The sequence below is a fragment of the Pongo pygmaeus genome, chromosome 10 (assembly GCF_028885625.2).
Source record: "Pongo pygmaeus isolate AG05252 chromosome 10, NHGRI_mPonPyg2-v2.0_pri, whole genome shotgun sequence".
NCBI classification, from domain to species: domain Eukaryota; kingdom Metazoa; phylum Chordata; class Mammalia; order Primates; family Hominidae; genus Pongo; species Pongo pygmaeus.
This window is the reverse complement of record NC_072383.2, coordinates 109,499,777-109,512,726: the sequence shown is the minus strand read 5'-3', so window position 1 is coordinate 109,512,726 and position 12,950 is coordinate 109,499,777. Positions and strand designations below refer to the sequence as shown.

At 45.8% G+C, this 12,950-nt stretch overlaps 1 protein-coding gene across 4 annotated transcripts in view; it reads right to left on the bottom strand.

Annotated features, from left to right (window-relative positions):
• Window positions 1-12,950, bottom strand: part of CCDC63 (coiled-coil domain containing 63) — a 60,861-nt gene that overhangs the window by 22,773 nt on the left and 25,138 nt on the right. For all 4 annotated transcript variants that reach the window (XM_054444241.1, XM_054444242.1, XM_054444240.1 and 1 more), the window contains 3 exons: window positions 7,230-7,411; window positions 4,545-4,726; window positions 1,434-1,654 (listed from right to left, as the gene is read on the bottom strand). In XM_054444241.1, coding sequence (XP_054300216.1) covers window positions 1,434-1,654; window positions 4,545-4,726; window positions 7,230-7,411 — 585 coding nt within the window. The remainder of the gene's footprint in view (window positions 1-1,433; window positions 1,655-4,544; window positions 4,727-7,229; window positions 7,412-12,950) is intronic.

The window sequence follows — 12,950 nt, the reverse complement described above, 5'->3', positions numbered from 1 at the left end:
TTGTGCAGGGTCAGGACTAATGAGCAGGATTTCATCAGAAAAGAAAAGGAGGGGAGGGAGAGGGAACAGCACGGGAAGGCACTGGTGGAGGGAAATGCATGGGACAGCTGGGGCTGGCAGCAGCAGAGGGTGTCTTGGAGGTCATAACAGGACCTGTGTCTGCAAAGGCAGGTAGAAGCCAAATTTTGAAGGGGCTGGAATGTCACACTAAAGGGTTTAGACTCTATTCCATGCAGACAGTTCCAAAGGATGTTTATTTATGTACTGGAGTGTAAATAGCCCAGGAAGCCAATGACATTTGAGAAATTATGGGTTCAACAAAGGTAGACAGGCTTCTTTACTGCAGGACTTGTACAGGGCCTGTGCATCAAGTCTCACCAAGATAAGAATGAGTTCTCACTCCTCGAAACTGTTGATTAACAAGGGTCAGGTAAGGGGCCCAATAAGAAATACTTTCAGCTTTGCAGGTCCCTCTTGCATATTTCTCTCTCTCTCTTTTTTTTTTCTTCTCACAATCCTTTAAAAATGTAAAAATCATTCTTAGCTCATGGGCTACACAGAAATAGCCATGGACTGTAGTTTACTGAATGCTGGTTAATAAAACATGCCATGGATTATAAAGTCACTATTGGGTTGGGGGACATGAATACATGAAATGTATCTATACATTGAAAGACAATTACAGGCCAGGTGTGGTGGCTTACATCTATAATCCCAGCACTTTGGGAGGCTGAGGCAGGTGGTGGATCACTTGAGGCCAGGAGTTTGAGACAAGCCTGGCCAACATGATGAAACCCCATCTCTACTAAAAATACAAAAAAAAAAAAAAAATAGCAGGGCGTTGTGGCAGGCGCCTGTAGTCCCAGCTACTCCAGAGGCTGAGGCAGGAGAATCTCTTGAACCGGGGAGGTGGAGGTTGCAGTGAACCAAGATCATACCACTGCACTCCAGCCTGGATGACAGAGCAAGACTCCGTCTCAAAAAAATACAAATAAAAAGTAAGGGGACACTGGGCGCAACGGTTCACACTTGTAATCTCAGTACTTTGGGAGTCCAAGGTGGGAGGATTGCTTGAGGTCAGGAGTTCGAGACCAGCCTGGGCAACATGGCAAAATTCCAACTCTACAAAAAATACAAAAATTAGCCGGGCATGGTGGTGCACACCTGTAGGTCAAGCTACTCAGGAGGCTGAGATGCAAGGATCATTTCAGCCTGGGAGGTCGAGACTGCAGTGAGCCAATATCGCACTACTGCACTCCAGCCTGGGTGACAGAGGAAGATCCCGTCTCAAAAATAAAATGTAGGGGGAACAGAGTGGTGTTGGCTAAACTGCTTTCTGTAGTGCCTCTCACAGAGCCTTCCTAGGAGACTGCCCTGGAAAGGCTGCTGTGGACACAGGGGCCCAGGGCCTGGGAAAGCAGAGCCGCCCTGACCTGGATTCGTTGGGTCCTCTTGTGCATCATCTCCATGTCGTTGTTGAGCTCCGTGACATATGTGAACCGAGCAAAATTCTTCTCCTCCTTGGCCAGAAAATCTTCAATGAGCTGGTTTAGGTTCCCACTCTCAGCTAGCTTCAGCAGCCGGAGGTGGGCCACCTCGTAGCTCTCAAAACTCTCTCCCCTGTTCTTCTTGACATGCTTCTTTGCCTTGAGAGCTAGGAAAGGAAAAATCAGCCACTGTGACACTCAAAAGGAAGCACCTCAGATCCGTGCCAGGCAGACAGTAACGTGATCAATATTATTGTGGCCAGCCATGGTGACTCATGCCTGTAATCCCAATACTTTGGGAGGCCAAGGCAGGCAGATCACCTGAGGTCAGGAGTTCCAGACCAGCCTAGCCAACATGGCGAAACCCCGTCTCTACTAAAAATGCAAAAATTAGCCAGGTGTGGTGGCACATGCCTGCAATCCCAGCTACATGGGAGGCTAAGCTGGGAGAATTGCTTGAACCTGGGAGGCAGAGGTTGCAGTGAGCTGAGTTTGCACCACTGCACTCCAGCCTGGGCAATGGAGCAAGACTCCATCTCAAAAAAAAAAAAAAAAAAAAATCTATCTATCTATCTATCTATCTATCTATCTATCTATCTAGTAGTATGCTTTAGGGATGAGGCTAGATGTTTTCAGGAGAAAGAGCAGAAGCTTCACCCATCATTCATTTCACAAATATCTCATGAAGCATTTACTATGAGCCACACACTGTGCTAGGCACTGCTGATACAAAATCCCTGCCCTGGCCGGGCATGGTAGCTCACACCTGTAATCCCAGCACAGGGATTGAGCCCTGGAGTTCAAGACCAGCGTGGACAACATAGCAAGACCCCACCTCTACAAAAAATTTTTTTAATTAGGCCGGGTGCACTGGCTCCCACCTGTAATCCCAGCACTTTGGGAGGCCATGGCAGGTGGATCACGAGGTCAAGAGACTGAGACCATCCTGGCCAACATGGTGAAACCTCGTCTCTTCTAAAAATACAAAAATTAGCTGGGCGTGGTGGCGTGTGCCTGTAGTCCCAGCTACTCAGGAGGCTGAGGCAGGAGAATCACTTGAACCCAGGAGGTGGAGATTGCAGTGAGCCGAGATTGCGCCACTGCACTCCAGCTTGGAGGCAGAGCAAGACTCCGTCTTAAAAAAAAGAAATTTTAAAAATTAGCCAAGTGTCGTGGTGAATGCCTGTGGTCCTAGCTACTCAGGAGGCTGAGGCAGGAGAATCACTTGAACCCAGGAGGTGGAGGTTGCAGTGAGCCGAGATTGCGCCACTGCACTCCAGCCTGGAGGCAGAGCAAGACTCCGTCTTAAAAAAAAAAAATTTTTTAATTAGCCAAGTGTCGTGGTGAATGCCTGTGGTCCTAGCTACTCAGGACGGCAAGGTGGGAGGATGGCTTGGGCCTAAGAGGTCAAGGCTGAAGTGAGCTGTGACTGTCACACCACTGCACTCCAGCCTGGGAGAAAGAACAAGACCCTGTTTCTTTAAAAAAAAAAAAGGGGATCTTTTAGGCACACCTGACCATGTGACCTTTTTACAGGTTGTGGCTCCCCACTGTTCTGGGGAGGCTCAGGCGATCCTCCAACCTCAGACTCCCCAGTAGCTGAGACCACAGGCAAGTGCCACCATGCCCAGCAGTTTATCCCAAACACCTGTTTTTCCTCTGGGTGTCTAGAATTTTGGTATGTGCTAGGCAGAGGGTGTCTACACGACCAGCCCCCGGTAAGAATTTGGGGTACTGAATCTCTAGTATACCCCACTATGAGATAACCTTTTTTTTTAAGAGACAGGGTCTCACTCTGTCACCCAGGCTGGAGTGGCACAATCATAGCTTGCTGCAGCCTCAAACTCCTGGACTTAGGATCTGCTTTTTTCTACCCCTCAGCACCTTGTCACCATCAGACCTCCTGAGATCAAGCCATCCTCCCATCTCAGTCTCCCGAGTAGCTGGAACCACAGGCATGTACCACTATGCCCAACTAATTTTTTTTTTATTCATTATAGAGATGGGGTCTTGCTCATTTGCCCAGGCCAGTCTCAAACTCCTGGCCTCAAGTGACCCTCCCAACTTGGCCTCCCAAAGCACTGGGATTACAGGCATGAGCCACCATGCCCAGCCTAGTAGATAACTCTTGACATGTGTGGTCACAGATCCTGGAAGAACCATGTGTGCTCAGTGTGACTGTACTTGGAAGCTTGTGCCCAGTTTCCTCCAGACGCCGGACCGTACACCTTCTCCCTGTGCTGATCTTGCTTGGCGCCTTTTCACAGTAATGCATCGCAGCCATGAATGTGCCTCAGTGCTGAGTCCTGCGAGATATTCTAGTGAATCATCAAACCTAGAGATGAACCTGGGGACCCCTGACAATAAGTCTCCCTCTAAATAATAGAAAGAGAGCCCCAGATGAAGACACACGCTGCAAATTAGGATTGGCAGATAAAATAGAGGGTTCTTAGTTAAATTTGAATTTCAGACAAATATATTTTTAAGTATAAATATGTCCCAATTATAGATAAACAAACAAGTTTTATCATAAGCATGTCCCAAATGCTGCATGAGACATAGTTATCCTAAACATTTATTTATTGTTTATTTGATATTTAAATTTAACTAGGCTTTTTTTTTTTGAGACAGGGTCTCAGAGTCTTATTCTGTTGCCCAGGCTGGAGTGCAGTGGCATGATCTTGGCTCATTGCAACCTCTGCCTCCTGGGTTCAAGTGATTCTCCTGCCTCAGCTTCCCAAGTAGCTGGGATTACAGGCACTCACCACCATGTCCAGCTAATTTTTTTGTATTTTTAGTAGAGACAGGGTTTCACCATGTTGGTCAGGCTGTTCTCAAATTCCTGACCTCAAATGATCAGCCTGCCTTGGCCTCCCAAAGTGCTGGGATTACAGGCGTGAGCCACCATGCACAACCTTAACTAGGCATCTTATATCTTCATTTGCTAAATTTGACAACCACAAGGAGACTTGGGCACCTTCACTTAAAAAGAGAGAAAGAGAGAAAGAAGGCAAGAAAGAGAGCGAGAGAGCACAAGCTTGCTCCTGGAGGGTGTACCTTCCTCCCTTTTGGCCTGCTCCTCAAATTCATTGCGATCATTCAGCTTGACAAGCAGGAAGGACTTGAGCTTGTTCTCGTGGGCATAGAGACGCTCCAGCTCTCGGATCTCCAGGTTGTACTGAGAGGTGTCCTTCTTCTGGCGGTCCTTCATGGCAGCCATTCGAGCCATGGCCTCCACCCTGGGCAAAGGGAGTACAGAGCCTGAGCATCTGAGGCTCCTCCTCTCTACTTCCCTTTCCCTGCCAGTCCAGAAGGCCTTCCTGCCTAGAGAATGACTATCACTTTTATTAATCATAAAGGTTTCTCAGTGTGTAAAAACAATCCTCCTTACCTGAACAACAGGAGGTGTAAGCTCTAGATCACTCCCAGAAATGATTTTCCTATCATTATCATCATCATTGCCTTCAGCGTCACCATCATCATCATTACCACCACCACCATTACCACTATCACCATCACCATTATCACCATCACTACCATCACCATCATCACTGTCACCATCATCATCACCACCACCATCACCATTATCACCACTATCATCACCACCATCACCACCACCACCCCACCATCACTATAACCATCATCACCATCATCACTATCATCACCACCATCACCATCACTATCACCATCATCACCACCACCATTACCACAATCATTACCATCACCACCATTACCATCACCACCACCACCATTATCAACATCATTACCATGACCACCATCACCATCATCACCACTGCCACCATTACCATTACCACTATCATCATCACCATTATCACCATCATCACTACCATTACCATCATCACTGTCACCATAACATCCTCACCACCATCATCATTATCACCACTATCATCACTATCACCATCATCACCATCATCACCGCCACCACCATCACCATCATCACCACCACCACCATCACCATCACCACACCATCACCACCACCACCATCACAATCATCACCGCCACCACCATCACCACTATCATCACCACCATCATCATCACCACACCATCACCACCACCACCATCACCATCATCACCATCACCACCATCACCACTATCATCACCACCATCACCATCACCATCACCACCATCACCACTATCATCACCACCATCACCATCACCATCACCACCATCACCACTATCATCACCACCATCACCATCACCATCACCACCATCACCACTATCATCACCACCATCACCATCACCATCACCACCATCACCACTATCATCACCACCATCACCATCACCACCACCATCACCACATCACAACCATCACCATCCTCATCACCACCATCACCATCATCATTACCACCACCATCACCACCATCACCACTATCATCACCACCATCACCATCACCACCACCATCACATCACAACCATCACCATCCTCACCACCACCATCATCACCATCATTACCATGACCCCCACCACCATCACCATTACCACCATCATCATAACCATTATCACTACCATCACCAATATCATCACTGTCACCATCATCATCCTCACCACCGCCATCACCATTATCACCATTATCATCACCACCGTCACCATCACCACCATCACCACCACCACCATCATCATCACCATTATCACCATCATTACCATGACCACCATCACCATCACCACCTCACCATCATCACCACCACCATCACCACCTCACCATCACCACCACCACCATCACCACCTCACCATCATCACCACCACCACCATCACCACCACCATCACCACCTCACCATCATCATCACCTTCCTAATCACCACTATCACCATCCTCATCACCATCATCACCATCACCATCACCATCCTCATCATCACCATCATCACCATAACCATCATCATTATCACCACCACCACCACCATCATCACCATCATTATCACCATCATCATCATCATCATTACCATCACCATTATCACCATCATCACCATGATTACCATCACCATCATTATCATTATCTTCCTAATCACCACTATCATCCCCATCATCACCATCACCATCATCGCCACCACCGTCACCACAGTCATTATCATTACCATTACCATTATTCACCGTCATCACCATCACCATCATCACCATCATTACCATCATTATCGTCACCACCATCATCACCACTTATCAATTACTGTGTCCCAGGCACTACTTTACATGTATATATTATTTAATCCTCTTTACCATCTAAAGAGTTCCTACAACAATATAGTAGTGATGAAACCAGGATTTAAACCCAGATCTGACTCTGAAGCCTATGCCCTTCACAGCCAAACTATATGCCTTTTGCTCCTATGAGTGTGAAGCCAGCAGAGACCCAGATTGAGAAAGATCCCCTTGGACTAGAGGCAGGGGAACTTGGAGGAGATGGTACAGCACAGAGGTTTGAATCTCAACTTCACCACAATCAGCACTTACCTGGATCTCAGGTAGGCATTTTAGCATCTCTAAGCCTGCATGTTCCGGTCTGTAAAATGGGGATAATAACTCCTAGGCCAGTTGTGAGAGTTAAAACAATACCCACCAGAGTACCCAGCATCATGCCTGGCACACAGTCAGTGCTCAGAATTATCACTACTATGATTTAAGATTCTCCAACACACAACAACCAGGGACAGTGGTGGCTCAGAGGAGGAAGCTAGATGCTCAGCAAGGGGCTAAAAGACCTCACTGCCCCTGGACCTATCCCCAGCCCACCTCTGCTCATAGGCCTGAGAAGATTGCTCAATGGCCAAGTTCATGGTTTTCTTCTGCATCAACAGGCAGTGCTGGAGCTGCTGGTAGACATTGTCATAAGCAGCCTTCTCAAATCGTAGGTCTTCAATCTCCTTCCGGAGCTTGGCATTAGTGGTCAGCATCTTGTCAAAGTGAACAGTGACCTGTTGAAAGGGCCATACTTCAAAACAGGTCTCATTTCTGGGGTGTAAGACAAGCTACCAGAAGGCACCTGGAGGGCTGTCAGGTCTTTGCCCCACCTCATACCCAAGGGCCATGGAAGAGTGGCTGGAGCACTAGGCAAGAGGCTCAACTGGTTGGAGCCAGTTGAGTGGCCCACCAACTGGCTAAGGGCTCTTTAGTGGATCCTTTTTACTACTGTATTTCAAATTCCTTAACTACTTTTAGACCTAAGTTCCAGCTGTAGGCAATTAACAGAGGAGTGGGGAATAAGCTAAATGACAGCATAGGAAATAATCAGCCAAACTGAGAAGATATTAATAGAACTTTCTACAGGACAATTGACTTGGACTCTTCAACAGATTGATAGCATGAAAAAAATTGGGTGGGGCTGTTTTCATGCAGGGTTTCTCAAACTCAGCACTACTGGCATTTTGGGCTGGATGATTCTTTGCTATAGGGGGCTGTCCTATGCTTTGTGGGATATTAAATATTCACTACATGCAGGTAGCACCCTCACCTCCAACTCTGTTATGATAACCAACAGTGTCTCCTTTTGGGGACAACGTCCCTTTGGAGGCAAAATCACCCTCAATTGAAAGCCACTGTTCTAGATTAAAGAAATTTAAGAGACCTAACAATTATGTGAACCTTGACTGGATCTACCTTTAAAAGACATTTTAGGGCCAACCAGGTACATGTTAATATGGACTAGGTATTGTGTAATATTATGGAAATATTATTCATTTTGTAGGGTGTAATACTGGTCTTATGACTGTGAAAGAAAAAGTTTAATTTTAAAATATGCAAACTGAAGTATTTAGGGGTGAAATGTCGTGACACTTGTAATTCACCTTTAAATACTTTAGGGGAAAAATGGTGAAGCAAATAAAGCAAATGTTAACAGTTATTAAATCAAAGTGATAGATTTGCTCATTATTTTATTCCCTTTACTTTCCTATATGTCTTATAAACTGTCTTAGCTTTTTTAAAAGTTTTTTTTAAAGGCAATGTGATTGGTTACACTGTTCATGGGAATGTAGATTGGTGCAGCCATTATGGAATGAAAGGATGAAGGTTTCTAAAGAAGTTAAAAATAGAACTACCATATGACCCAGCAATCCCTCTCCTGGGCATACACCCAAAGGAAATAAAATCACCACCTCGTAAAGACATCTGCAGTCTCACATTCACTGCAGCATTATTCACAACAGCCAAGATTTGGAAACAACCTAAGTATTCACTGACAGATGAATGGATGAAGAAAGTGGGGGGCTGGGCACAGTGGCTCACACCTGTAATCCCAGCACTTTGGGAGGCCAAGGCGGGTGGATCACCTGAGGTCAGGAGTTCAAGACCAGCCTGGCCAACATGGTGAAACCCCGTCTCTACTAAAAATACAAAAATTAGCCAGGTATGATGGTAGGTGTCTGTAATCCCAGCTACTCGGGAGGCTGAGGCAGGAGAATCATTTGAACCTGCGAGGCAGAGGTTGCAGTGAGCCGAGATCACACCACTACACTCCAGCCTGGGCAACAGAGTGAGACTTTGTCTCAAAAACAAGAAATTGGGGTGTGTGGGTGTGTATATATATGCACATACTTATGTGTATGTGTATATGTATGTGCCTATGTATGTATACGTGTGTATACATATATGCATATAGGTATATATGTATGTATATGTGGATGCATATATGTGTGTGTGTGCATATATATACACAATAAAATATTACTGAGCCTTAAAAAAGGAGACTCTGCCATTTGCCACAACATTGATGAAACTGGAGGACATTATGCTAAGTGAAATAAGCCAGACGCAGAATGAAAAATATTGCATGATCTCATTTATATGTGGACTCTAAACAAAAAAAAGTCAAGGCTGGGCGCAGTGGCTCATGCCTGTAATCCCAGCACTTTGGGAGGCTGAGGCGGGTGGATCACCTGAGGTCAGGAGTTTGAGACCAGTCTGGCCAACATGGTGAAACCCCATCTCTACTAAAAATACAAAAATTAGCCAGGCATGGTGGTGGGCACCTGTAATCCCCAGCTACTTGGGAGGCTGAGGCAGGAGAATCGCTTGAACCTGGGAGGTAGAGGTTGCAGTGAGCCGAGATTACGCCACTGCACTCTAGCCTGGGTGACAGCATGAGACTCAGTCACAAAAAAAAAAAAAAAGAAAGAAAGAAAGAAAGTCAAATATACAGAGAAAGAGAATAAAACAGTGGTTACCAGGGCAGGTGGGGTGAGGGGGAAGGGGAGCAGGGAGATGGAGGTCAGAGGATAGCAAGTAGCGGATATGGAGGATGAGCAAGTCTAGAGCCCTAAGGTACAACATCAGGACTCCAGGGACTCTAATTGTACTGTATTTGGGGCTAGGTGCAGTGGCTCATGCCTGTAATCGCAACACTTTGGGAGGACAAGATGGGTGGATCACCTGAGGTCAGGCGTTTGAGACCAGCCTGACCAACATGGTGAAACCCTGTTTCTACTAAAAATACAAAAAATTAGCTGGGTGTGGTGGCACACACCGGTAGTCCCAGCTACTCAGGAGGCTGAGGCAGGAGGATCGCTTGAACCTGGGAGGCGAAGGTTGTAGTGAGCCAAGATCGTGCCACTACACTCCAGCCTGGGGGACAGAGACAGACTCCATCTCAAAAAAAAAAAAAAAAAAAAAAAAAAAATTGTACTGTATTTGGGATTCCTGCTAATGTGCAGATTTTAGAGGTTCTTGTCACAAAAACAAAAATGGGTAACTATGTGAGATAACAGATATGTTAACTTGCTTCACTATAGTAACCACTTTAATATCTATATGTATCAAATAATATGTACCTTAAATATACACAGTAGAATTTATTTTTTATTTTTATGAAACAGGGTCTCGCTCTGTCAACCAGGCTGGAATAAAATGGTGCAATCACAGGCTCAAGTGATCCTCCCACCTCAGCCTACCGAGCAGCTAGGACTACAGGTGCAGGCTACCACGCTCAGCTATTTTTTTTTTTTGTATTTTTAGTAGAGACAGAGTTTCACCATGTTGCCTATGCTGGTGTCAAACTCCTGGGCTCAAATGATCCTCCCACCTCAGCCTCCCAAAGTGCTTGGATTATAGATGTGGGCCACCACATCTGGTCTATTTTTTTCAATAAAATTATTTTTTAAGTTTTTTTAAAAGACCACGTGAAGTGCCCCCATAAGCACTGAAAAGAGACAACTACAAAAAAAATTCCTAACAGCAAGGGGATTTAATTTCATTGGAGGTTTTCAAAGTATGTTCTAAGAAACATTCGATTTCTGCAGGGCCAACACTGGGGTAAAGCAAGTGAGGCAACCAGGGTATGAAATTTAAGGAGGCACTCACTCTCAGGTGCCAGTCCTGTGTTTCCACAAGCCTGAGTGGGAGAGCCTCCTAAAATGTTGCATCCTGGGCTTTTTGCTTGCTTCTGCTAGTCTGAGCTCTGGGTGTTCCTGAGTGTCTCCATAGCCACCATACAAGGTAGGGGAGTCCCTGGGAGCAGAGTATTCTTATTCTAACTTTGCATCCTCCACTTCCTCTTGGGAAGTTATCAGTTACCAGTCATTTGCTCCTTACTGTGAATTTTGCTCCAGGACCGTAGGCATACTATCTATCCTCTGATTGTGGGGGGGAAAGACCTGACCTATGGGGAGGACTCTCAGGCCCCACTGAGTAGATGGAGGATATTTAGGACCATGGGGTACTCTGAGACCCCAAAATCGCCTTTAGAGATGGCTGCCTAACCTTTTTTTTTTTTTTTTTTTTGAGACAGGTTCTCACTCTGTCATCCAGACTGGAGTACAGTGGCACAATCTTGGCTCACTGCAAACTCCGCCTCCTAGATTCAAGCAATTCTCCTGCCTCAGCCTCTGAAATAGCTGGGATTACAGGCATGCATCACCGTGCCTGGCTAATTTTTATTTTTTATTTTTTGTATTTTTAGTAGAGGCAGGGTTTCACCATGGTGGCCAGGCTGATCTCGAACTCCTGACCTCAAGTGATCCACACACCCTGGCCTCCCAAAGTGCTGGGATTACAGGCGTGAGCCACCGCGCCAGGCCAGCTGCCTAACCTATTAAAAGGCACAATCACATCTCGTTAGGGATGAAGGGAAGAGGGGACCAGTTTGAGATACAAAAAACAGACCTCTCAGAAATATAAAAAGGAGCATTACTACAGATCTTATGGAAAAAGTATAAGGGATATACTAGGACCAACTATATACCAACAGATTAGCATAATTTAGATGACATAGACAAATTCCTAGACAGACATAAACTACTGAAATTGACTAGAGAAGAACAGAACATCTGAATAGACTTAGAACAAAAAAGCAGACCTCTGAGGCTGCAGTGAGCCATGATCGTGCCACTGCACTCCAGCCTAGGTGACAGAGTGAGACTCCGCCTCAAAAAAAAAAAAAAAAAAAAAATTATACCTATAGACAAGTCATCATTAAATCATGCATGCATTTAGTAACTCATTCAATCGACAGACATTTGCTGAGGCATTAAACCCCATGCCAGGCATTAAATCTATGATTCTTAACCAATGGGACCTTCAGTCTCTCTGGGTTTGCTAATAACGGTGAAGATGCCCGAACCTAAGCCCTGGAGGTTCTGATTTGGTGAATCTGGAGGAAATCCAAAAATCCTGTATTTTTAACCCATATCCTGGGAATTCTGAGGCACAGCTGCAAATCACTGGGCATGGATATTAAAAAGACACTGCCCAGTCCTTCAGCAGCAACTTGGGGAGGCAGACAGAGATCAGATCCAATTAGCTCCCACCATGCCTGGTCAAAGCCTGGTGGTCAAAGTCTGGGGGAAGCTAAGAGCTTTGTTTAGTGAGGGAATGACAGGCTTTCTTCCAAATCCATTCACTTTCTCTCTCTAGTAGCTCATGTGGGAGCTACAGTTTCACAAACCAGACTGGAATGTGTGGTTTGTCCCTGTCCATCATTCCTTCTCCACTCTTTGCTTTTCCAGGGGAACCACCTCTCCTCTAATCCACATATTTTGAATAGGGCTGCCCTTCCCTGACTTGGGGTAGCAGTGGATGGGTTTGGGGGAGAGGGGCCCCAGGGTAGCCATGTGACTCAGGCCCATGTATTTCATTCTTCTGACCATCCTGATTGGTTCAGAAATGGGCACATGACCCAAGCTGGCCCGGTGGGAACTCTCCCCAGAATATGTGATTAAACTCTTAGGAAAAAGATGTTTCATTTCTACTAGCATTTGTTCACACTGGGGGCTACCCAAAAATGAAATCCACTCAGAGGAGAGATGGACAGAGAATATGTCCTAAAGACATGTATGGAGCACCTGGATCCAGCTATGCCTGAAGGCCCCACTTCCTCCTCTGGATCTTTCAATTCTATGACAAACACATTCCCCTTTTTTCTTAAGCCAGATTGCAATTTAGGGAACCCTGCTTAATGCAAAAGTCACCTGTAGATTGAGGATGATCAGTGTCACCTTTCCCATTATCAAGTTATGCATATCT